Genomic DNA, 25,777 nt, shown 5'->3' on the forward strand with positions numbered 1-25,777 from the left:
CCAAGAACAGCAAGAATAAGTGAGCTGAATGGTTCGGGCGGGGGGAGGGGAAGGGGATAAGAGGGTCAAGGATATTTGTCCTGGCTAGAAGCACCAATCGGGACAAAAAGTCACCCTTTTGTCCCGGTTGGTGGCTATAATGGCTCCAACCGAGACTAAAAGCCCCTATCCCCTCCATCCGCCCGGCTAGCCGTTGGACCCGGGACAAAAGCCCCCTTTGGACCCGGGACAAATAGTGCTTGGCTCCAAGTTTTATACCCATGTATATAATATATTCACCCTAAATGCTTAATTGAATGCGACCCACGATTCATACGCAATCTACCTTTCCTACTAGTGGTGTGACCTTTTTTTCCCATTCTACTGACTATGACTATTTACGTAATCTCCTTTGCCCTCAGATTTTCTTGTGATATACTTTTTGTGTGAGTTTTTATACAAATGATTTAGTCATTCCATCTTCTATAAAAGGCGTACGTTGGCAAGAATTAGGCCGGGCGCAGCGGTGTACTGCATCCTTTAGTCGGCATTGAAGTGCCCTGGTGCAGCATGACGCTTAGACTCTTGGCTGAAGTGAGTCAACAGGACCTGCTGGTAGCTCTTTCAGAGCTCCAAAACCACCTGCTGGGTTACGCATCCCCGACGCCATCCATCGCCGCGGTGGTGCCGCCACCCTCGCCGACATTGTAGCCGACACCGAGATACATCCAGCAAAGGTCCCTGACCTCAAGCGCATGATGGAACTGCTCAGCACTTCGGGCATCTTCACAGCCACCGCCGCAAAGGGCAGCGGTGGCAGCGGTGATGTCGTGTACGGCCTAACGACGGCGTGCTACTTCCTTGTCGGTCGGTGCAACCTGTCACCTGTGGTGCCGTACTTGGTGAGCCCTCACATCGTGTCCTCCTTCTTCGGCATGTCTGACTGGTTCAGGAAGGAGCCGGCGGTCGCTGGCGGATCCCTCTTCGAGCTGGCACACGGCTGCTCCCTGCAGGAGATGGCGAGCAAGGACGCTGCGTTTAGCAGCCTCCTGAACGACTCCATGGCATCTGACAGCCAGCTCTTCCTAGAGGTGATTATTTTGGACAAGGGCCGCATCTTCCGCGGGCTCAATTCGCTGGTCGACGTAGGAAGTATATCAGAATTTCCATATTGTCTCCTACATACAGATCCCGCTCCCTCTGATCACCTTGCATGCACAGGGGAACTGCTCTGATTAGGAAGGAGAAGGATCAAACACTGTTGCTGTACGAGGATGTGAGCTGGGTCGGCAAGGGAAGGGGAACGAGTGCGGCGGAGACGATGCCTTGTGAACGAGTGGATGGGGTCCCGGACGCTTTTGGACTTGGATAGAGCCTCCGTTGATATTTTTTGTTTTCCTTTTTTATGAATTCTTTTTTTTTGTTGATTGGTCCCACATGAACTAGTGCTCAGCCTGCCAGTACAGTACCCTATAGGGCCTATATTTACCATTAATTTGGGAAAAATTTTGAATCATAGATGGGCTTTTATTTTAAAACGGAGGGAGTATGTAACATTAGATCCTATATTGCATGCCTTGAATCTAAGCACTATAGAAAACATTGGCGCGGCTTTGCCGCGCTCGTGGAGCTAGCCAGCTTTGATTTTTTATGTCAATAAATTATGGTATTGATAAGTTCGCGCATGTGTTTAGTTCCTCCTCTAATTTTTTTAAAAGAGAATCTAACTATTTAGGAGTATTAAATAAAATATGTTTATAAAACTTTTTGCATGGATGAGTTGTAAATCGCGAGACGATCTAATGAGGTATATTAATCTATAATTAGTGGATGGTTACTGTCGCATCACTGTTGCAAATCATGGATTAAGTAGACTCATTAGATTCGTCTCGCGATTTACAACTCGTCTGTGTAAAATGTTTTGTAAACAGATTTTATTTAATACTTCTAATTAGTAAGATTCCCTTTGATGTGATGGGGTGTAAAATATTCGGGGAGGAATCTAAACACACCTGCAGCTGTTCGAGGTAGCTTATGTAATTCATTAAGAGTAGGCTATTTGTCCAAAAGAGGCCACCATCAATTACAACACAATGGTTACTACTGGGATGGTGATCACCAAAGATTGAAATTCAATTGAACATTGCTCATTTATGCACAATTTGGGTACCATCGAAAAATTTGTATTAAAACTCTGTCCTTCTGGTTTTGCTCATTTACTATAGGCCATGATCCCAGACCGTTTGTTGAAAAATAAAATCAGGACATCAATGGTATGATTTCTCAGGCACCTTCCTGTAGTACCCAAACCAAAATACTCGAAGAGATCTAGTTGGTCACAAACCAAAATACTGGAAGAGATCTAGTTGGTTAGAAAATGGAAAAGCTGCATTGACACTATGCAATGGAAATGCTGAATTCATTGAAGTAGCAATGTAGCACACGCTAGGTACATCTGAATTAAGCAAAAAAATAGTATGTCAGGGGCAGATTCTTTCATAGATTCAGAGCATCAGAAATGAGATAGTGCGCCTGTATCATGAATATTAATCCGAAGTATCAATGAATAAACATGTGTTCATCCGACTGTATTGAAAACAGTATCGTAACAATGAATTGGATTAAATCACCAAATCAATCAAAATAGAATTAAAAATTAAATTATTTTCTATTTGAAGGGAAGTTCACTTCGAATTAGTTTCGTTCTTACGTTGTTGTTTTGGTTTGCTAAGTGCAATATAATAATTTCTTATTTAAGAATTTATCGGTTTTTAGATGTTTAGTATATGCTGCATTGGTCCATATTTAAGATAAAATGAATAATTGAAATTAATTCTGACTTATTAGTTGTATCCCTATGTTGTTTTGGGTTTTTGAGTGCACTATAATAATTTTCTTACATGAGAGTTGGCTAAGTTTATAGACGTTCATATTGGTTGTTTATTGAGATAAAGAAATAGAAGCCGGAATTAGTTATAAATAGTTAGAGGAGATCTTGGAACATTTTGTTTCTTTGAATAAATGAAATAAAAAAGGTAGTTAAAAAATAAGCCAGGCTAAACGGTCTCTTTTGCACTGTTGGAGTTTGATAAGGGGGACGATTCAGTTAACCAATAACTACGAAGCTACATCTCGATCGCAAACCGGGTAGGTAGCTAAGCCACTCAACCAATCACTACTTAAGTCGCTAAGAAAATTCTTAAAATGTAAGACTGCAGCTAGCACGGAAAAAAAGGAAAAAAAGAACAGTACCATGGATCCCACTGTAGAGTTCGCGGGTCCCACGTGAACAGTACCTAGGCATCCACGCAAACAGTTCGTGGGCTACTGCTACAGTATAGCCAACAGCCAACGCCCGCTAAAAAAGAGGACTTTAAGCGCACCCGCAACGGGCCGTTATCAGCTCTCTTTAGAGCAGGTACAATGATGGGCGAATCGCCCGCCATGTCAACTACGAAGACGATGTGGAGGAGAGAGAATGCCGCACTTGTCGCTGCTGCAGACGCCGAGCTGAACGCAGAAACCAAAACTCTCCCTTTATGATGCTGGGTCCCACCATGTTTTTGCCGCACCAATTCCGAGCTCTTTTCTCTCTAAACATCTCTTGATCGGTGGTCCCGTATAATAAAATAATAGGTATTGAAGAAATGTGAATAGACTAGTTATTGTATGCGTTGGGCGGTAAGCTTGTTTCTTACTGACTTGGTTTGGCTATAAGCCAAGTGTTATTGGCCTTGCTCTTAGAAGAGCCATGTCAGCATTTGAGAATAAAAAACTGAGAAGAGAGAGAAATCGTTGCTAGACGTAGCGGCCTCTCGCTAGCACGCCATTCCACGTGAGCGGACCCCACCACTCCGGTTCCACTTGCTGAGCAGGAGAAAGGGGATTGAATGAGGATCAGGCAGAGGCATTCAGGCTGAGCGCACGTTGCAGACGATGCGACCGGAGCAGCTTGTTTGGCGCTGCGGGGGATGCGGCGGGGTGGAGCTTGGCCTGCTGCCGCCGAGCGGCGAAGCCGGAGACGAGCGCCGCGGCGAGACATCGGTGAAGCATGGCCGCCGCCGTAAAGCGACGCCGCCGGAGATGGACGCGGCGCGGCCGCTAGCACTCGCAGCTGCTGGGGCGTGCGGGGAATGGGCGTGGCTAGTTGCCGTGCATGCATCACCACTAGCTCCTCTTGAGCTGCGAGAGGATGAAGAGATCGGGGGGAGTGGCTGAGAAGAAATGAGACTCTGCGTGCCAGAGAAATTTGTAAATCAAAAATTGTGATGTGTGGGGTTCATAAATTTTTTGCATAAATTTTTTGAAGTACGTGTTCGTAGATGCTCCGTTGGATGAATCATTTATAGTGTTCTCTATAGCTGATGTGGACAAAACTCTAGAGAGTTGCTCTCTACAGCTGTTGCGGGTGCACTAACTCGTGGTGGAGCCAGACGAATGGCAGCCAACGCTTTACCCATCATTCGGTTAGGCCCAGTTTATTTTCCACCCCATAAACCCCTAAACAAAAAAAACAATCACATTAAATGTTTCGATACATGCATGGAGTACTAAACAAAGTCTATTTATAAAATTTCTTACATAGATGGGCTCATTGTTGGAGAATGGTACATTGGTACCAGCACGTTAGTGCCGGTCCAACAGGAGCCGGCACTAACGTGCATGAACCGTACAAAGCGGGCACGTTAGTGCCGGCTAGAAACTCCAGCCGGCACTAACGTGCCAGCCCCCAACGGTCAGCCCGTCTGCCACAACGGTCAAAAGACACGTTAGTGCCGGTTGGGAATTTTAGCCGTCACTATCTTGGTCAATTGCATATTAGTGCCGGCTGGTAGTTCTAGCCGGCACTAAACGTACACACTTAGTGCCGGCTAAAGCCACCAACCGGCACTAACTTGCCCCGCATAAGCCAGGCACTCCTTCTTCCCCAGCCCGACCATTTCATTTGGCCGAGCTCCTCCTCTCTCTCATGGCGTGTTAGAGGGGAGGTGCTGCCCATTTCCCTCCAAATTTGTGAGGATTTCACCCATCCAAGTGCACCAAAAGTTAGTAGCTTCTTTCACTCTTCTTTCACGGTGTTTATTTTTTGTTTCATGCTTTCTAGATAAAGAAAATAGTGATTTTAGGGTTGAGGAAAAATGAGCATAATTTTCTGATTTGTTCATTAATTTGAGCAAAATAGAATCAATTTGTTACTTTTTAGAGAAGGTTTTCTAGATAGTTTGACTATGACACATTTAGAATGATTTTTTTTGAATTATTTCACGGGGACATATATATATATATGTTATTATGCAAAATTTTAAGGATTTTAAGGATGAGGGAAAATGGGCATGATTTATTAATTTGTTCATTAATTTGAGCAAGGTAGAATTGATTTGTTGCTTTTCATAGAATGATTACTATATAGTTTGACTATCACACATTTAGAATGTTTTTTTTTGAATTATTTCATGGTGACATGTGTATATGTTATTGTGCCAATTTATTTTGCTATTTAGTTTAAATTTACTAGATAGGTGGACTATGACACATTTACATTTTTTTTTGAATTACTTCATAGTAATCTGTTTTTACTTTTTAGGGATAATGAGCATGATTTTTTTTAATTTGTACAGATGGACCGGCAATGGATGCACGGAAGCCGGAGCACCTCGGTGTGGATTCAGGGTTTAGATTCTTTTCTCAAGGCGGCAATGGCAAATAGGTCGCCAAAGGGTTTAATGTGTTGTCCATGCAGTATTTGCGAAAATAAAAAGGAATTCCGAAAAAGAGATACTCTATGGAATCACCTGGCCTTGAATGGTTTCATGAGTAACTATAGCCTTTGGACTAAACACGGCGAAGTTGGAGTTATGATGGAAGATAATGAAAAAGATGACGATGGTGATAACAATCTTCCAGATTGGGCATGGGTTCATGAAGCAGGTGGCTTTCAAGATGAACCAATGGACGAGGGTGAAGCAAATGTTGCACAAGAGGAGCCACCTGACGAGCTAGGTCAGGCGTTGCTTGATGCACAGAAAGACAGTGAAACTGTGAAGGAGGCATTAAAGTTCGAGAAGATGTTGGAGGATCACAAAAGGCCGTTGTTCCCTAATTGCAAACCGGAGCAAAAGAAGTTGGGTACCACGCTGGAGATGCTGAAATGGAAGGCAACTAATGGTGTAACCGATAAGGGATTTGGTGAGCTATTAAAGATTGTAAAGAACATGCTTCCTGAGGGTAATGAACTGCCGTCAACAACATACGAAGCTAAAAAGATGGTTTGCCCTCTTGGATTGGACGTGCAGAAGATTCACGCATGTCCTAACGACTGCATCCTGTATCGCGAGACGAATCTAATGAGCCTACTTGATCCATGATTTGCAACAGTGATACTACAGTACCATCCGCTAATTATTAATTAATCATGAATTAATTAGTATCATTAGATTTGTTTTGCGATTTACAACCCATATGTACAAAAAGTTTTGTAAATAAACTTCATTTAGTACTTTAAATTAGTAAGATTTCAACGCAAAAAATTTTTGCGTTAGAACTAAACAGAGCCTTAATGCTTCCAACATCCAACGACCACAGAACAGTATCGTGGGCCACTCCCGGCCTTTAAAATAGACTAAATGGTACTGTAAAAAGTATACTCTATCCTAGATCGCTCGCCCTTCCCCTCCCCACTTCTCGTCTCCGCGCGGCGGCAGCGAGGAAATCGCGATGGTCTCCACCTACGGGCCGGGCGGCGGCGCCAAGCTGAGGTGCGCGGCGTCCTCGTCGGCGGCAGCCCCGGCGCGGCCCGTCAAGGCGCCGCGGTTCATCCAGCACAAGAAGGAGGCCTTCTGGTTCTACCGCTTCATCTCCGTCGCCTACGACAACGTCTTCAACCCGGGCCACTTCACTGAGAACATGCGCGACGACGCGCTCGAGCCCGCCGACCTCTACAGCAGCCACCTCAAGGTCGTCGACGTCGGCGGCGGCACGGGCTTCACCACGCTCGGGATCGTCAAGCACGTCGACCCGGAGAACGTCACGCTGCTCGACCAGTCCCCGCACCAGCTCGAGAAGGCCAGGCAGAAAGTGGCGCTCAAGGGGGTCACCATCATGGAGGGCGACGCCGAGGACCTGCCCTTCCCCACCGACACCTTCGACCGATACGTCTCCGCCGGCAGGTCACTGACGCTCCGTTGATCGATTCACTTCACTTTGTCTTCGCTACTTATATCTGATGATTGCGCATTCCGTTAGTAAACTAGTACCAGTCGTGTAGAGATTGCTGATTTTCATGTCCTGTCGCGGACTCGCGGTACCTTGCAGCATTGAGTATTGGCCTGATCCACAGAGAGGAATCAAGGAGGCATACAGGGTCCTGAAGTTTGGTGGGACAGCTTGTGTGATTGGCCCGGTGTACCCAACCTTCTGGCTGTCCCGCTTCTTCGCCGACATGTGGATGCTTTTCCCCCAGGAAGAAGAGTATATCGAGTGGTTCAAGAAGGCTGGGTTTAAGGATGTCAAGCTGAAAAGAATTGGACCAAAGTGGTACCGTGGTGTCCGGAGGCATGGCCTGATCATTGGATGCTCTGTCACAGGTGTGAAGAGAGAACGTGGAGACTCTTCTTTGGAGGTACCTTTCTTTTCATTTTTTGCTATGGAAAGCATAGCTAATTAGCTATCAGACTAACATTTACAAGCCTTGATGCATTTTGTGCAGTAGATATCAAGGGTTTTGGGTGTAATTTTTACGTTTTAATTTTGATGCAGCTTGGTCCGAAAGCTGAGGATGTCAGCAAACCAGTGAATCCAATCACCTTCCTCTTTCGCTTCCTCATAGGAACAATATGTGCTGCATACTATGTTCTGGTGCCTATTTACATGTGGATAAAGGACAAGATTGTGCCCAAAGGCATGCCAATCTGAGTGAAGGGGACTTAGATGAAAGCCTGCAAGGAATAGAGGGTAGCCAATATCTGAATTAGGCTTCTCTATAGTAGGCGCTTCCTGTGTGTTTTGTATTGTATTTATCTTTCCTCCTGTTATGTACTTCTTTTACTGTTGTTCCTGTTTGTGTGGATATAATTAATAATATTAATAGTGGCACTACTGGAGAAGTGAGCATTCGTCCGTGGGCGTGCATATTTAGTATCGGTTCTACAGTACTGTACTCACGGAAGATATTTAGTACTAGTTGTAGCCCCCCAGTTGGTACTAAAGGACGCCACCAACGTCGATGGGTAACTATTTAATACCGGCTGGTAGCTCCAGCCGATACTGAATGGCACCCAAAACATTTAGTACCAGGTAGAGGCTCCACCTGGGATAAAAAGTAGCCTATTAGTACTGGGTGGAGCCTCCATGCCAAGGACGTCGGGGCCTAGGGTAGCAAGCCCTCGGCTACGGAGTTCGTAGCCGCAGTCCATCATCGCCGGCGAGGTTTTGCCCCCCTGCCGTCGGCTTGTTTTGATAGGAAGGGAGAGATGAGATTGATAATATCTTTCTTTAAACCACCAAGAGTTCGATTACAAGAATATATGGCCTAAGGCCCAAACCGACTGGAGGCAATTGCTCCCTAAATCTAGGAACCAAAATAGATAACAGAACCTATCTTTCCTATCTAGCCACTGGCGGACGAAACGTCATGCGCGCGTTCCGCTGCTCGACGGACATCACGGGGTCGCCTGCGCCTAGTGTATGTGTGGCCCCATATAACATCTCCCCCCCCCCTCGAGATCCAGCTCGTCCTTGAGCTGAATGTCCATGTACTTGTCATGGAAAGCGTCGAGGTCCTCCCAGGTGGCTGACTCAGGCAGCTCGCCTCGCCAATGAATGAGCACCTGACGAACGCCGCGCACCAAGCGAGCTCGCTCGACTCGGATCAGTTCTGGAACCACCACGCCATGGTGGATGGGCAGCAATGCAGGAGGTGTAGCTGGAGGCGTCCTGACGATTTTCTTGAGCACACCGACGTGGAACACATCTTGGAGACGGGCATTCGGAGGGAGCTCCAAGCGCACGGCGACGTCGTTGACGAGCTCGATGATGCGGTAAGGGCCGACGAAGCGGGGCTTCAGCTTCCCGGTGGTAGTCCTGGGGAGGGATGTGGCGGCACGCTGTCGAAGACGAAGTAGAGCCCAGTCGGCGATGTGGTAGGACACCGGCCGATGTTGCCGGTCGTAGTGTCGCTTCTGCACTGCTTGCGCCTACTCCAAACGATAGCGTACGTTAGCGAGGAAAGCCTCACGGGCTTACATGTCCTGCGTGATCGCTGCAACACGAGTCTCACCGGGCTCGTACGCGCGGATGGTGGGCGGGTCACGGACGTACACCACGCGGAACGGTGTCTCGCGGAGCGAGGACTGGTACGTGGTGTTGTAGATGTACTCGGCCAACGGCAGCCATCGAAGCCACTGGTGGGGGCGATCTCCGGTGAAGCAGCGCAGGTACATCACGATGACGCAATTGGCGGCCTCTGTCTGGCCGTCAGACTGGGGGTGGAAGGCCGAAGACATGTGCAGCTTAGTGCCCATGAGCCGCATGAGTTCGCGCCAGAATGTCGAGGTGAACACCGGGTCACGGTCGGACACCATGGACTACGAAACTCCATGGAGATGAACGATGTCGGCGAAGAAGGCCCGCGTCACGGTCTCAGTAGTGTACGGGTGCGCCAAGGGGATGAAGTGGCAGTACTTGCTGAAGCGGTCGACGACGGATAGAATAACTATGACAGAACCGTCCAAATTAAACCGGCTTAAGTGCGCTAATTATCATCTTAAACATTAATCAAGTTACCGCGCACTTAAAACGGTGTAATCCGGCAGTCTGTTGGGTTAAGGATTGAAAACACTGGAAGACTCGCACAAAGACGAGCACAGATGATTACAAGAAGATAGAAATTTTTCAAATTTAAGTTACAAAGCAAAGCTTTACCCAAAAAGTTTAAAGAAATTATCAGAGTTCAACATGCAGCGGAATTTAAATAAAAGCTCAGTTTGAAAATAACGGCATCTACGAAGACGTGAGGACGTCACATCGAGCCCACCGATGTGAATCCTAGTTAGCTTCAACCACCAGCAGCTACACCTGAAAAACAGGATAACAACAAACCCTGAGTATACTAATACTCAGCAAGACTTATCCGACTAGTGGTATATACTTAGCCGACTCCTAGACATGCAACGCTTTTTGGCTATAGAGTTATTTTGCTGAAAAGCTACTAATAGTGGATCCTTACTTTCAATATTTTAGCTCAAGTTTATTATATAAATACCAACTAGGTTTGGACCAACATCTAGAACAATTATGGTATATCATATTAAGCTTCCAACCATACAATCATCATATTCATATCCTCATCCTTCCATTCTCATTCCAATTCTTACTACGATGTGACAAAAGATCAAGGCTCTCATATCCGCGAGTCACGGCGAATCGATCCGATTTAACCTTGCAAGGTGGGCCTAACTCACACGACACATGCAAGTCACACTGGACCACACATGTCAACTGTTCCCATCATTACCACGACATCTGAACCATGCCTGCTAAAACCTTGGTGTTGGGCCCCTCACGGCGAACTCCTAGAGAACCCGAAGGCAGCATCCTATCCAATAGCCGCCAACTCCCACGCCCAGTGTAGTAGGTCGGAATTCAAAGTATCATTGTAAAGCGGTACACAGCTTACCGATTTCGACTGCCTCCTACTTCCGGCATGCGGTTAGTACTGTTCAATCCTCGATCAACAATGCCAACAATGTTACGGTCCTCAATCGACACAGGCAGAGGCTCACTTTCCATTCATTCCATATCCATAACCAAATTCATCTCCGCCTGGTCTCCATTTTCTTTCCTCATTAATTCATTCTCCAACAACATTTCCATAAGTAACAAGACCTATATCTCACGAGTGACAGGAATCACTCGACTTCTACCGAGTTCCTACTTAGCAAGGCATTTCTAATGACACCTGCATAGTAGTATAGACTCATAGGTACCTAGGGAGAGACATGCATACTAGGGCTTCATACAACTCCTAGAAACATAAATGCACAAATACTTAAATAAACATTGAATACTAAAAATAAGGGTTATGCTCCGGGGCTTGCCTTGGGTAACACTAAGTCAGTGTTAGTACAAACAAGGCCTTGGGCCCGTCCAACCTTGGGCCGGGTCTTCGGTTGCTCCAGCGGGTCCTTCTCTCTTCAGGATACATTCACCAACGCTGTCTCGTGGTTCGGTTCCATCATCACGTGCTTCACGTCCACGCATTGCACTTCTAGCGTACCTAAATGATATGCAACGATGCAAATGCATGAACTTAAGGAAAACACTACACAATGCTTTTAAAAAGGCATACAAGGCAAGCATAAGGTCGCAATTGCATAGATGCTGATGTGTGGGTTCATATTTCACACTCATTTTAGTCTGAAGTGTCTCCCATAAAGGAAGGCTACTAACTCACTTGGAAGATTAAGTATTAGGAAGATTAAGCATCCACTTAGAGCCAAAAGAAGTAGCTATGGACTTAAATTATTATCAAGCAATCATAAGCAAAGCACACAAAACAAGAACACTCTGATCCTAACAGGGTTAGCATGATTTTACAGGAACTGCATGCTTTTGAATTAATAGAACCACCGATATTAAGAGCTAGCTTAGCAAGCATTAACACGATTAAATCATCACATCACAGAAACACTAACTAAACATCAGGTTAATATTTTTACTACGCACTACCTGCCAAAACAAAGCTAACCGATCTGGTTTTACATTTTTAGTATGCTCCTAACTCCATTTAGGCAATTAACAAGCCACAAAAGCATTTAACTTGCATAATTAAAACTGCACAGAAAACATTATCAAACAACACATTTCATGACTCTATCATACAGAGCATAAAAATATGAAGCTAACAAAACTAGTTTTGCATTTTTAACATTTTTCCACTATTTACTATGAATTTTACAAGATCAGTACACAAAACTGAAAATGAGATTCACTTGAAAACCGGAACCTCCGGGTCCAAAACCAGCAGTTCTGTGTTTGGGGGCGAAAATAGAGAACAGCCAGGCCATGGCCATGGCCGGTGCGTGGCACGCCTCCCTCCCTGGCGGCGAGGCCGGCCGGTGGCGGGGGCGCGGCAGCTGAACGGCAAGCACAGGCAGGCTGGGCCGCGGCGCGTGGAGGCATCGCGCAGGGCCGCGCCAAGGCGACCCATGAAGGGAGGGCAGCGGTGGCGGGCTAGCCGCGGTGGCGAGGCCGCGTTCCAGTGACGGCGTCGCCGGGAGGAAAAGGGAAAGAAGCCGGGGAGGAAGAGAAGCTCACCAAGGGCCGATTTTGCGTGTTCCTGGGCGAGGAGAAGCAACCAGCAGTGGGGTTTGATGCAGAGCAGGAGCTTCGGTGGTGGCGCCAATGGTTGCCGGCGGCGAGGAGGACGATTCCGGGTGGAAGAAGGCCGACCGGGTCTTCGGGAGGGGCTGCGGATGTGGAGGACGAAGTGGAGCGGCTCTGGGCGTGAAGGATTGAAGCGGAGCTGAGGAGGTCGGCCGGAGCGACACTGGCAGTGGCTCTGCTCGGCCCGAGCTCAGCTCTACCCGAGCGCGACGAGGAAGAAATGAAGGGGAAAGACTCTAGGGTTTCACGAGAGGATAAAGGCAGCTGCGCGACCATCGAGGTTCGCCGCAATGGCCAACGCGTGGCGTCGCCGGCATGGGCGCGCGTACGACGAACAGGGCGAAACCCGGAATCACCGGGTTCCAAAACTGGAACCTCCGGTTTTGGGGCACAAACAGATTCGATTTTGGATTGCCCAAAACTAAAATTTTCGTATAGCAACTTGAAATCTGGCCAAAACGAAAGTTGTAGAGGGAGAAAAGATCTACAACATAAATTTTCGTATAGCAACTTGAAATCTGGCCAAAACGAAAGTTGTAGAGGGAGAAAAGATCTACAACATTGGTATTGGACAAAAAGTTGTTTTGAGCAAGGATTTGAGAGATAAAATTGGGTCAAAAGAAGATCAAAGCTGATTTTAGACTCAGCGCAGAGAGGGGTTCAGATAGAGATTGGACTGAATTTGGATTGATGGTTTGTAATTAGCAAAAATTGTGCAAGGCCGGTGGTATGTACAGGCGCCCATCATAGGTGACCATGTCGCCGACCACTGCCCATGGTGCGGCCCGCTCCCGCGCTGACCTCGTCATGGATGGCGACCAGGGCTGGGTTCGTGGCCTGGGCGTGACGGAGGCGCGCGATGAAGTCGAAGCAGGGCGCTGAAATCTCTAGCAGGGCGCCTTCATTGGTGTCGCGCCACGAGAAAGCGTCGGCCACCGTGAGGTAGCAGTCTAGCAGATCAGTCAGGACATCAGGTTGAAGCCTGAAGGTGTATCGTATGCAAGTGAAGATGTATCGAAAAGGAAAGGGCCTTTTAGGCGATGAAGATTTTGAATGTACTCTTTTTTTTTTGAAAACCTCTCATCTGGATACAGCTGTAGCATCTGTTCATACATATATGCACACCCACTCTACACACGCACACCTCACTCACACCACACATGCATAAACAAACCTACAACTACACTCATATCTAAACCTACAACTACACCACGCGTGAGAGGCTGCATATTAAACAGAGAACTATTGTTCTTGGGTGAGCATCCGCGCTCGAACGCGGGTGGGCTCGCTCGCACACCTGGCGTGCTTGCCAACCGAGCTACGGCTCGTTCTCGATTTTGAATGTAATCTGATTTTGAGTTTACTCTGTTTTGTCTTATAAGGAATTTTTTCTCTACTGTCTATCGACCCTGCCATACCATAATTTTTTTCATCCTTCTGGTTCATTTGTACATATTCCAGAACACCATGTAATAAGATTGCTCCGCCATCATATGCATCGTTGCCATCAAATTCCCAGTTTCTGCTGGTACGCACTTCAGTGGTGATGTTCCCTGTTGTGTTCCTGGAGTAATGTATTTTGTCAATACGTTCGGTTGAGATTTGAGAATAACCCACCAACAGTGTCATTGTGTCCCAGATTTTGACCGTTACTTGATATCTGTCCAAGGAAATTAAATGGCTACGTTCGCCTCCATGCCTCGATCTAACATCGGGGCACAGGCGCACAGCAGCATGATTGTTCAGGTTTGCGGCTACAATAAATTATCTCCAATAAGCTTGTTCATTTGTACATATTTCCTCAACACCATGTATGATAAGATTGCTCCGCCATCACATTCATCTTTGCCATCAAATTCTCAGTTTCTGGTAGGCACTTCAGTGGCGATGTTCCCTATTGATGTGTTCTTGGAGTAATGAATTTGGCAATACGTTCGATTATGAATAACCCATCAACACTGTCACACTGTGTCCCAGATTTTGACCATTACTTGCCATCTGTCCAAGGAAGTTAAATGGCTACGTTGGCCTCCATGCTGCGATCTAACATCTGGCCACGGACGCACAGCAGCATGATTGTTCAGGTTAGCGGTTACAATAAATCATCTGCAATAAAAGACCATGCTAGTGAACAAAAAAATCTTATAGAAAATCTTGTCAATAAATAATTTTATGAGAAAGAGAAAGCATACTCCATTTAACTGTCCATACATGATACACACAATAACTTCTGAGTTTTCATGTGTAAACGCTAGGGTGCGTTCCCTAAATAAGTAGATGAATCTATGAAATAAGAAGATGATTCTAATCATCAAGAAAAGAAAATGAAGAATAATAAGTCCCATCAAGCGTGCAAAGAATGATCTGTAACGGCAAAATTGTTGAAGAACAAAGCTCTCCAAGATTGTTCTATAATCATCAATTACAATAAAATGAACGGTTATGTTCAAACGTATATACTCAAAATACACATAGACCTAAGAATCAAGTATGCACACTAAGATTGTTCATTTGTACATATCTCCCCAACTCCATGTATGATAAGATTGCTCCGCCATCATATTCATCTTTGCCATCAAATTCTCAGTTTCTGGTAGGCACTTCAGTGGTGATGTTCCCTATTGATGTGTTACTGGAGTAATGAATTTGGCAATACGTTCGGTTGTGAATAACCCATCAACACTGTCACACTGTGTCCCAGATATTGACCGTTACAAGCTATCTGTCCAAGGAAATTAAATGGCTACGTTGGCCTCCATGCCGCGACGTCACATCTGCCCACAGACGCACAGCCAGGGTTCAACTTACCGACCGCTAACCGGTAACCGCCGGCCTCCGGTTCCGGTATACCGGACCGGTTTGGCCGGTTACCGGTCGGAACCGGACAAATTCAAATTTAAATTCAAACTTCCCCGTTCAACCGGTTCGTACCGGTATACCGGCCGGTTAGACCGGTTTACCGGCCGGTTTGACCGGTATACCGGCCGGTTTGACTGGTAACCAGTCAAATTCATTTTTTTTCTTTTTTAGTTTAAATTCAAATGCCCGCAAAGTATACTAAATAAATGTTTGTATAACATATTTTAGTCTAAATGAACCCTCCAACCCTCTTTTGTACTACTTTTACATTGTATTTGTATACTTTTGTATGCACGTTTTTTTTGTTTAACTTTAAATCCCCGCAAACTATACTAAATGAACGAATTTTTGAGAAAATTTGACACCATTAAATTTGTCGCATCTTGAAGTATTTTTAGGAATTTTTTGAGAATTTTTCATTTTTTTTGAATTCAAATTTAAATTTTGAATTTGGACCGGTTTATACCGGATCAAACCGGAACCGGTCCGGACCGGTTTGACCGGTAACCGGTCAAACCGGACCGGTTACCGACGGTTAGGGGAACCATGTGCACAGCAGCATGATTGTTCATGTTAGCGGCTACAATAAATCATCTGCAATAAAAGACCATGGTAGTGAACAAAAAAAACTTATAGAAAATCTTGTCAATAAATAATTTTATGAGAAAGAGAAAACATACTCCATTTAACTGTCCATACATGATATACACAATAACTTCTGAGTTTACATGTGTAAACGCTAGGGTGCGTTCCCTAAATAAGTAGATGAATCTATGAAATAAGAAGACGATTCTAATCGTCAAGAAAAGAAAATGAAGAATAATAAGTCCCATCAAGCGTGCAAAGAATGATCTGTAACGGCAAAATTGTTGAAGAACAAAGCTCTCCAAGATTGTTCTATAATCATCAATTACAAGAAAATGAACGGTTATGTTCAAACGTATATACTCAAAATACACATAGACCTAAGAATCAAGTATGCACACTAAGATTGTTCATTTGTACATATTTCCCCAACTCCATGTATGATAAGATTGCTCCGCCATCATATTCATCTTTGCCATCAAATTCTCAGTTTCTGGTAGGCACTACAGTGGTGATGTTCCCTATTGATGTGTTACTGGAGTAATGAATTTGGCAATACGTTCAGGTTGTGAAATAACCCAGCAACACTATCACACTGTGTCCCAGATATTGACCGTTACATGGCTATCTGTCCAAGGAAATTAAATGGCTACGTTGGCCTCCATGCCGCGATGTCACGTCTGCCCACAGACGCACAGCAGCATGATTGTTCATGTTAGTGGCTACAATAAATCAGCTGCAATAAATGACCTTGTTAGTGAACAAAAAAATCTTATAGAAAATATTGTCAATCGATAATTTTATGAGAAAGAGAAAACATACTCCATTTATACTATCTATACACACAATAACTTCGAGTTTACATGTGTAAACGCCTGGGTGCGTTCCCTAAATAAGTAGATGAATCTATGAAATAGGAAGACGATTCGAATCGCCAACAAAAGAAAATAAAGAATAACATGTCCCATCGAGCGTGCAAAGAATGATTTATAATGGCAAAATTGTTGAATAACAAAGATCTCTAAGATTGTTCTATAATCATCAATTACACTAAAATGAACGGTTATGTTCTAAAGTATATACTCCAAAGAGTAAAATGCACCGTGGGCACCTGAACTTTCAGCGCTGTGTCAAATAGGTCTATGAACTTAGAAACCAGACATCTAGCCCCTCGAACTTGCGAACCTGTTCACCCCAGGTCCAGCCCGGTTTTGCATGGCTTGCTGGCACTGTGCAGTCATGATTTGCTACAGTAACCCCGGAAAGCTACAGTACCATGGTTTTGTTTTTTTCTCTTTTCTAATTTATTTCAAATGAATCTATGAAAAATCATAACTCTTCGATACGACATTGTATAAAGATGATTTTTATATGAAAATTGTAGCCCTCAACGAGATCTACAACTTTCTAGTTTTGAGTTTTTTATTTGATGAAGTTAAGTTGCCCAAAAAAATTATACAAAAGTACAGCACCATAATAATCACGTACTTCTGCTTGTCGCACTAGAAAATTAATATATTTTTCTGTTTGTTGTCAAATGAAGACACTTGTATACTAAAATTTTAGCACTCTAAAAGATCTAGATTGTTATAGTTTTAAGTTTTTATATTTGAAGTTGTTAAGATGTCGATAAAATAGTATAAAGCAGCATATTAAGTACGCGCAAGACGTTGAGGCTTTATACTATTTTATCAACATCTTAACAACTTCAAATGTAAAAACTCAAAACTATAAGAATCTAATCGTTGAAAGTACTAAAATTTTGGTATACAAAGTGTCTTCATTTGACAACAAACAAAAAAATATATTAATTTTCTAATGCGACAAGCAAAAGTACGCGATTATTATGGTGCTATAATTTTATATAATTTTTTTGAGCACCTTAACATCGTCTATAATTTTCATATAAAAATCATCTTCATCCGATGTCGTATCGAAGAGTTATGATTTTTCAAAGATTCAGCCGAAATAAATTTGGAAAGGAAAAAACAAAAATGCGGTTACTGTAGCAAATCCCGGCCGCACAATACCATGCAAAACCGGACTGGACCTGGGGTAAACGGGTTCGCAAGTTCGAGGGGCTAGATGTCTGGTTTCTAATTTCATGGATTTATTTGACACAGCGCTGTAATTTCAGGTGCCCACGGTGCATTTTACTCTACTCCAAATATGCATAAACCTAAGAATCAAGTATGCACACTAAGATTGTCCATTTGTACATATTTGCTCAACACCATGTATGATAAGATTGCTCCACCATCATATTCATCTTTGCCATCAAATTCTCAGTTTCTGGTAGGCACTTCAGTGGTGATGTTCCCTATTATGAATTTGGCAATACGTTCGGTTGTGAATAACCCACCAACACTGTCACACTGTGTCCCAGATTTTGACCATTACTTGCTATCTGTCCAAGGAAATTAAATGGCTACGTTCGCCTCCATGCCGCGATCTAACATCTGGCCACAGACGCACAGCAGCATGATTGTTCAGGTTAGCGACTACAATAAATCATCTGCAATAAAAGACCTAGCAAGTGAACAACAAAAAAATCTTATAGACAATCTTGTCAATAAATAATTTTATGAGAAAGAGAAAACATACTCCATTTATACTATCTATATATACACACAATAACTTCGAGTTTACATGTGTAAACGCTAGGGTGCGTTCCCCAAATAAGTAGATGAATCTATCAAATAAGGAGACGATTCTAATCGCCAAGAAAGGAAAATGAAGAATAATAAGTCCCATCGAGCGTGCAAAAAATTATTTATAATGGCAAAATGGTTGAAGAACAAAGCTCTCCAAGATTGTTCTATAATCATTAATTACACTAAAATGAACGGTTATGTTCAAAAGTATATACTCCAAATGCAGATGAACCTAAGAATCAAGTATGCACACTAAGATTGTTCATTTGTACATATTTCCCCAACACCATGTATGATATGATTGCTCCGCCATCATATTCATCTTTGCCATCAAATTCTCAGTTTCTGGTAGGCACTTCAGTGGTGATGTTCCCTATTGATGTGTTACTGGAGTAATGAATTTGGCAATACGTTCAGTTGTAAATAACCCAGCAACACTATCACATTGTGTCCCAGATATTGACCGTTACTTGCTATCTGTCCAAGGAAATTAAATGGCTACGTTCGCCTCCATGCCGCGATGTCACATCTGCCCACAGAGGCACAGCAGCATGATTGTTCATGTTAGCGGCTACAATAAATCATCTGCAATAAATGACCTTGTTAGTGAACAAAAAAAATCTTATAGAAAATCTTGTCAATAAATAATTTTATGAGAAAGAGAAAACATACTCCATTTATCCTATCTATACACACGATAACTTCGAGTTTACATGTGTAAACTCTAGGGTGCGTTCCCTAAATAAGTAGATGAATCTATGAAATAAGATGATTCTAATCACCAAGAAAAGAAAATGAAGAATAATAAGTCCCATTGAGCGTGCAAAGAATTATTTATAATGGCAAAATTGTTATTGAAAAAGCTCTCCATGATTGTTTTATAATCATCAATTACATTAAAACAAATGGTTTATGTTCAAAAGATAAAAGGGAAGAGAAGCAGCACAAGAGAAGTCTAGTCGGAGTAATAGATCAGAGGACTATCCAGGGATCGAAGAGTCTCCAACTGTAGGGCACACCATCGCCAGTCTTCAGACCTCGGAGCTGTGAGGGCCACCCTGGGCCAAAAGGGATCGAGAGGCCTATTTGGAGAGAAAGCAACAGCCTCCATACACGATCCTCCTATCCGCCTGCAGGCTAAGCTCTATCCACACAATAGTCTCCGACCATATATACGCGTACCCATATAGGCGGACGGTATGTACATAAATAATCCAAAGAAACATGGTTAAACCAACTCGGTCCTTAATTGCAGAGAGCGGGCACTCTCCCTCAAATAAACGGTTCCTAGCACCACGCTGAAGCATTTGCAACGTACCCACAATAGGTACACCACCAACTCCTCAAGGCAAAGTCTCAAACATTGTGCTCGCCACAGGCACTAAGTATAGGGTGGTCCCTCGAGGCACACTCCTGAAAAGGTATGTGGTCAGTACCATTGGCCCACTCCCGTGAAAACCCATCATGGAGTACATAGCAAACTCACCCAAAACTCACACCAAGAGTTATCAAGGCATCAATAAGCCCAAGCATCATGCATAAGCAGTTCATAATTGTCACACCCGATTTTAAAGCCAAAACTAGATAACTATCATATGTATGCTAGGATAAATTTTCACACATATGATGACTTCAGTAAATATCATTCTGCTTGTTTGCCTCAACCAAAACCAAAAAATAATGCAGACTTTAAATGAATTCATTAGAACGTCGGTCAGCATTGTACATCCATTGCCGGTCCATCTGCATTATTTTCAAAAAAATAGAAGTAATTTCAAAGGGATCGATTTGAATTCTTTACACGTATCGAATAAATTAAATATAACCAAACTAAATTAAATTAAATGTAACATAACATGAATAATTAAAAGATCTACAATATCCATCATACAATTTGGAAAATTAATTCACCATACACCATGATTAATTAAAAGATCTACATAATCCAATACACAACATGACAAAGTAAATAGTACAAATTAAGATACATGATAATAAATCCTACTCACGGGACCTATCAACCAATGCCTCCTTAACCGCCTCCCGAAGTCTTGACTTGTTACGGTCAAATTCTGCCAACCCCGACTCTTCACGTCTAGCATTATATCGAGCCATCAACTCGCAATCATTATCAGTACCATGCAACTCGACAATAAATTCACGGTGAAATTTGCGACTTTCTTTTGCAAGTGAGAAGGACTCAAAAGCCTTCATAATCCAACGACGAATACGACCACTAACAAGACCAACTCGCTCTTCAGGACGGAACTCAAGCGAATGACCGGTGCGCTTCAATTGATTGCGTACCGCCGCCTGAGTGGACGCACAACACTCGAAGGCATCATGTTGCAAAGGCATTTCTAAAAAGTAAATATTACTTAAATCTCATTATATCCTCATTAACAAGAACTCCCCCCACCAGAGCCAAGAACAGCAAGAATAAGTGAGCTGAATGGTTCGGGCGAAGGGAGGGGGAAGGGGATAAGAGGGCCAAGGATATTTGTCCCGGTTGGAAGCACCAATCGGGACCAAAGGTCACCCTTTTGTCCCGGTTGGTGGCTCCAATGGCTCCAACCGGGACTAAAGGCCCCTGTCACCTCCGCCCGCTCGGCTAGCCGTTGGACCCGGGACAAAAGCCTCCTTTGAACCCAGGACAAATAGTACTTGGCTCCAAGTTTTATACCCATGTATATAATATATTCACCCTAAATGCTTAATTGAATGCGACCCACGATTCATACGCAATCTACCTTTCCTACTAGTGGTGTGACCTTTTTTTCCCATTCTACTGACTATGAGTATTTACGTAATCTCCTTTGCCCTCAGATTTTCTTGTGATATACTTTTTGTGTGAGTTTTTATACAAATGATTTAGTCATTCCATCTTCTATAAAAGGCGTACGTTGGCAAGAATTAGGCCAGGCGCAGCGGAGTACTGCATCCTTTAGTCGGCATTGAAGTGCCCTGGTGCAGCATGACGCTTAGACTCTTGGCTGAAGTGAGTCCACAGGACCTGCTGGTAGCTCTTTCAGAGCTCCAAAACCACCTGCTGGGTTACGTTAAGTCCATGGCCCTCAAGTGTGCCGTGGATCTCCGCATCCCCGACGCCATCCATCGCCGCGGTGGTGTCGCCACCCTCGCCGACATTGTAGCCGACACCGAGATACATCCAGCAAAGGTCCCTGACCTCAAGCGCATGATGGAACTGCTCAGCACTTCGGGCATCTTCACAGCCACCGCCGCAAAGGACAGCGGTGGCATCGGTGATGTCGTGTACGGCCTAACGACGGCGTGCTACTTCCTTGTCGGTCGGTGCAACCTGTCACCTGTGGTGCCGTACTTGGTGAGCCCTCACATCGTATCCTCCTTCTTCGGCATGTCTGACTGGTTCAGGAAGGAGCCGGCGGTCGCTGGCGGATCCCTCTTCGAGGTGGCACACGGCTGCTCCCTGCAGGAGATGGCGAGCAAGGACGCTGCGTTTAGCAGCCTCCTGAACGACTCCATGGCATCTGACAGCCAGCTCTTCCTAGAGGTGATTATTTTGGACAAGGGCCGCATCTTCCGCGGGCTCAATTCGCTGGTCGACGTAGGCGGCGGCCATGGCGCGGCCACACTGGTCATCGCGAGGGCATTCCCACGCATTAAGTGCACCGTGCTGGACCTGCCGCACGTGGTCAGCCAGGCCACCACCAGCGAGGATGGTAACTTGCATTTCATCGCCGGTGACATGTTTGAGTCGATTCCACCTGCGAATGCTGTCTTACTCAAGGTATCGATATCATGTATCATGTCGTTTTCGTGTACTTGTCACACTAACTGAACACATGCTGATTACTCGGTACACATGTCATTTTCGTCCGGTTAGTAAGAACCTAAGACCGAACTAGCGACCGATTTTCTCGGTTTCGGGGAATTCAGTTCAGTTTTTGGTTACCGGGTAATTATGCCCATCCCTAATCATAAGCACGAGATGTCCAAAATGGCAAATTGATTCCCATAGCACAATAGTATATGAAGGATGATAACTTAGTTACCCAATTTCCCACCAATAGAACAAACTTGACTACTTTGCACTGCACCAGAAAACTACACTTTCTCCCATAGGAATTATATTTGAAGGGTTCCAATTTGTATGAATTTTAAAATATTTACTGGATTTTATGTGCTCCCTTGACCACACAGACAAGCTCAAGCCTTCATGTCTTGAGAAGTCCAGTAGAAGAGTTATCTAACGTGGCATCATGTTGGATGAAAAATCCTATAACTGAACACTCAGTGAGGATCATTTGTGTAAAGATACATGTGCATCTAGAAATAACATATTGTCTTTGTAAAGTGCCAAAGCTGAGTATATGTGCGCGCTCACTCGCGCTAGGTTTCCCAGTGCCAAAGAAATAAGTTTCGTTTGTTGTACGAAATCAAATTTTGAATCACCTGGAAGATTGCTAGTGTGAATTTTAAAATATTTAGTTGAATAAATCAAACGGATCAGATGTTAGAGGGGTGGGAAGGCAGGATTTCCCAGTTCCAAAGAAATAATTAAGTTTCGTCTGTTGTATGAAATCAGATTCTGAATCACCCGAAAGATTGTTAGTGTGAATTTTGGAGTATTTATTTGAATAAATCAAGCGGATCAGATGTTATGAACTTGCGTATGGAAATTAAATATTTCAGTAAAAACTCAAACAACTGATCATTTTTCATCAGATGTTATGAACTTGCGTATGACTTTGGGAGCTTGATTGCATACTGAGATAGTTTGTGAGCCTATAGAGAAATATATCATTTTTCATCATTATTTTTTCTACTTTTTATTTTCCTTTAAAATGTTTCTCTATACCTGTTTTAGAACGTTTTACATGACTGGAGCGATGAAGATTGTGTCAAGATACTTCAACGCTGCAAGCAAGCGATCCCCGCTAGAACCAAAGGAGGAAAGGTGATAATCATAGAGATGGTGAGAGGATCAGCACAGGGAGATCGCAAAATCAGCGAGATGGAAGACATACAGAATGTGTTCATGTTGCATATCAATGGAGTGGAACGAGGCATAAATGAGTGGAAAAGGATCTTTTCTGATGCTGGATTCAGCGATGATTACAAAATCATGCCAGTGTTGGGCCCCTATTCTGTAATTGAGATCTACCCATGAATAAAGCTTGAACTACCGCACTATGTATATACAAGGCAGTAAGATACACATACCTGAACTTCGTTGTTGATTTGTATGTGCTGCTGAATACAACGTCTTGTCAATAAGCAGCAGGCTGCTACGTACCACGTTAGCATGCCTCTGTCGTTGTTTCAGCTCCTCCGTTATAAATAGATGTTCATGGATATCCGTGTGTGCTCATCGAACATGCATGTAGTTCATGGAATTTGTAAGTTTGTTTTATGAATAAACAGCATTTTCTTTTCTATTCATGTGCGTCATTGCCAAACAGTATGATGTCAGTCATGTTCTCTTTTCATCTAGTTAGCCCCTTGAGAGCACATATAACAATGAGGACATCAAAGAAAATTGGTTTTATATTTTTAGTTGGTATGATCTAGAACAAAAACATGTAACTATCACTTTGTCGGGAACTGTGATGAATTACATGCTTATCATCTTTTGAATATATGTATATATATATATGATGATAATTTATATCAAACCATGGTAACTGCGTCTATCTATATCTATATAAAGGGAGGTGGGGATGACTATGAGAGAATATAGATGATTGGAATGCCTATAGAAGCATCTGATGGAGGAGAGCATTAGTATTCATGGTGTTGGAGAACTTTGAAGGAAATGTCAATTTGCTTCTGGCTACTTTTTTTTTGTGAAAGTATATCAGAATTTCCATATTGTCTCCTACATACAGATCCCGCTCCCTCTGATCACCTTGCATGCACAGGGGAACTGCTCTGATTAGGAAGGAAAAGGATCAAACACTGTTGCTGTACGAGGATGTGAACTGGGTCGGCAAGGGAAGGGGAACCAGTGCGGCGGAGACGATACCTTGTGAACGAGTGGATGGGGTCCCGGACGCTTTTGGACTTGGATAGAGCCTCCGTTGATATTTTTTGTTTTCCTTTTTTATGAATTCTTTTTTTTGTTGCTTGGTCCCACATGAACTAGTGCTCAGCCTGCCAGTACAGTACCCTATAGGGCCTATATTTACCATTAATTTGGGAAAAAATTTGAATCATAGATGGGCTTTTATTTTAAAATGGAGGGAGTATGTAACATCAGATCCTATATTGCATGCCTTGAATCTAAGCACTATAGAAAACATTGGCGCGGCTTTGCCGCGCTCGTGGAGCTGGCCAGCTTCGATTTTTTATGTCAATAAATTATGGTATTGATAAGTTCGAGCAGTTTTTTAGTTATAGTTTTTTTGAAGAAAATTGCACGTCATCATTGCACGCCATGCATGTGTTTAGTTCCTCCTCTAATTTTTTTTAAAAGAGAATCTTATCATTTAGGAGTATTAAATAAAATATGTTTATAAAACTTTTTGCATTGATGAGTTGTAAATCACGAGACGATCTAATGAGGTATATTAATCTATAATTAGTGGATGTTTACTGTCGCATCACTGTTGCAAATCATGGATTAAGTAGACTCATTAGATTCGTCTCGCGATTTACAACTCGTCTGTGTAAAAAGTTTTGTAAACAGATTTTATTTAATATTTCTAATTAGTAAGATTCCCTTTGATGTGATGGGGTGTAAAATATTTGGGGAGGAATCTAAACACACCTGCAGCTGTTCGAGGTAGCTTATGTAATTCATTAAGAGTAGGCTATTTGTCCAAAAGTGGCCACCATCAATTACAACACAATGGTTACTACTGGGATGGTGATCACCAAAGATTGAAATTCAATTGAACATTGCTCATTTATGCACAATTTGGGTACCATTGAAAATTTGTATTAAAACTCCGTCCTTCTGGTTTTGCTCATTTACTATAGGCCATGATCCCAGACCGTTTGTTGAAAAATAAAATCAGGACATCAATGTTATGATTTCTCAGGCACCTGCCTGTAGTACCCAAACCAAAATACTCGAAGAGATCTAGTTGGTCACAAACCAAAATACTGGAAGAGATCTAGTTGGTTAGAAAATGGAAAAGTTGCATTGACACTATGCAATGGAAATGCTGAATTCATTGAAGTAGCAGTGTAGCACACGCTTGGTACATCTGAATTAAGCGAAAAAATAGTATGTCAGGGGCAGATTCTTTCATAGATTCAGAGCATCAGAAATGAGATAGTGCGCCTGTATCATAAATATTAATCCGAAGTATCAATGAATAAACATGTGTTCA

At 43.5% G+C, this 25,777-nt stretch overlaps 1 protein-coding gene and 1 pseudogene across 1 annotated transcript; both read left to right on the forward strand.

Annotated features, from left to right (window-relative positions):
* Positions 1-528: 528 nt before the first annotated feature.
* Positions 529-23,878, forward strand: LOC120685322 (annotated as a pseudogene).
* Positions 6,625-8,088, forward strand: LOC120685323 (2-methyl-6-phytyl-1,4-hydroquinone methyltransferase 2, chloroplastic-like). The gene is made up of 3 exons (XM_039967167.1): positions 6,625-7,145; positions 7,291-7,597; positions 7,735-8,088. Exons 1-3 carry the CDS (start codon positions 6,694-6,696, stop codon positions 7,888-7,890), a joined length of 915 nt encoding a protein of 304 aa, XP_039823101.1. The 5' UTR covers positions 6,625-6,693; the 3' UTR covers positions 7,891-8,088.
* Positions 23,879-25,777: the final 1,899 nt, after the last annotated feature.

This window comes from Panicum virgatum, chromosome 8N (genome assembly GCF_016808335.1).
Source record: "Panicum virgatum strain AP13 chromosome 8N, P.virgatum_v5, whole genome shotgun sequence".
Lineage (NCBI taxonomy): Eukaryota > Viridiplantae > Streptophyta > Magnoliopsida > Poales > Poaceae > Panicum > Panicum virgatum.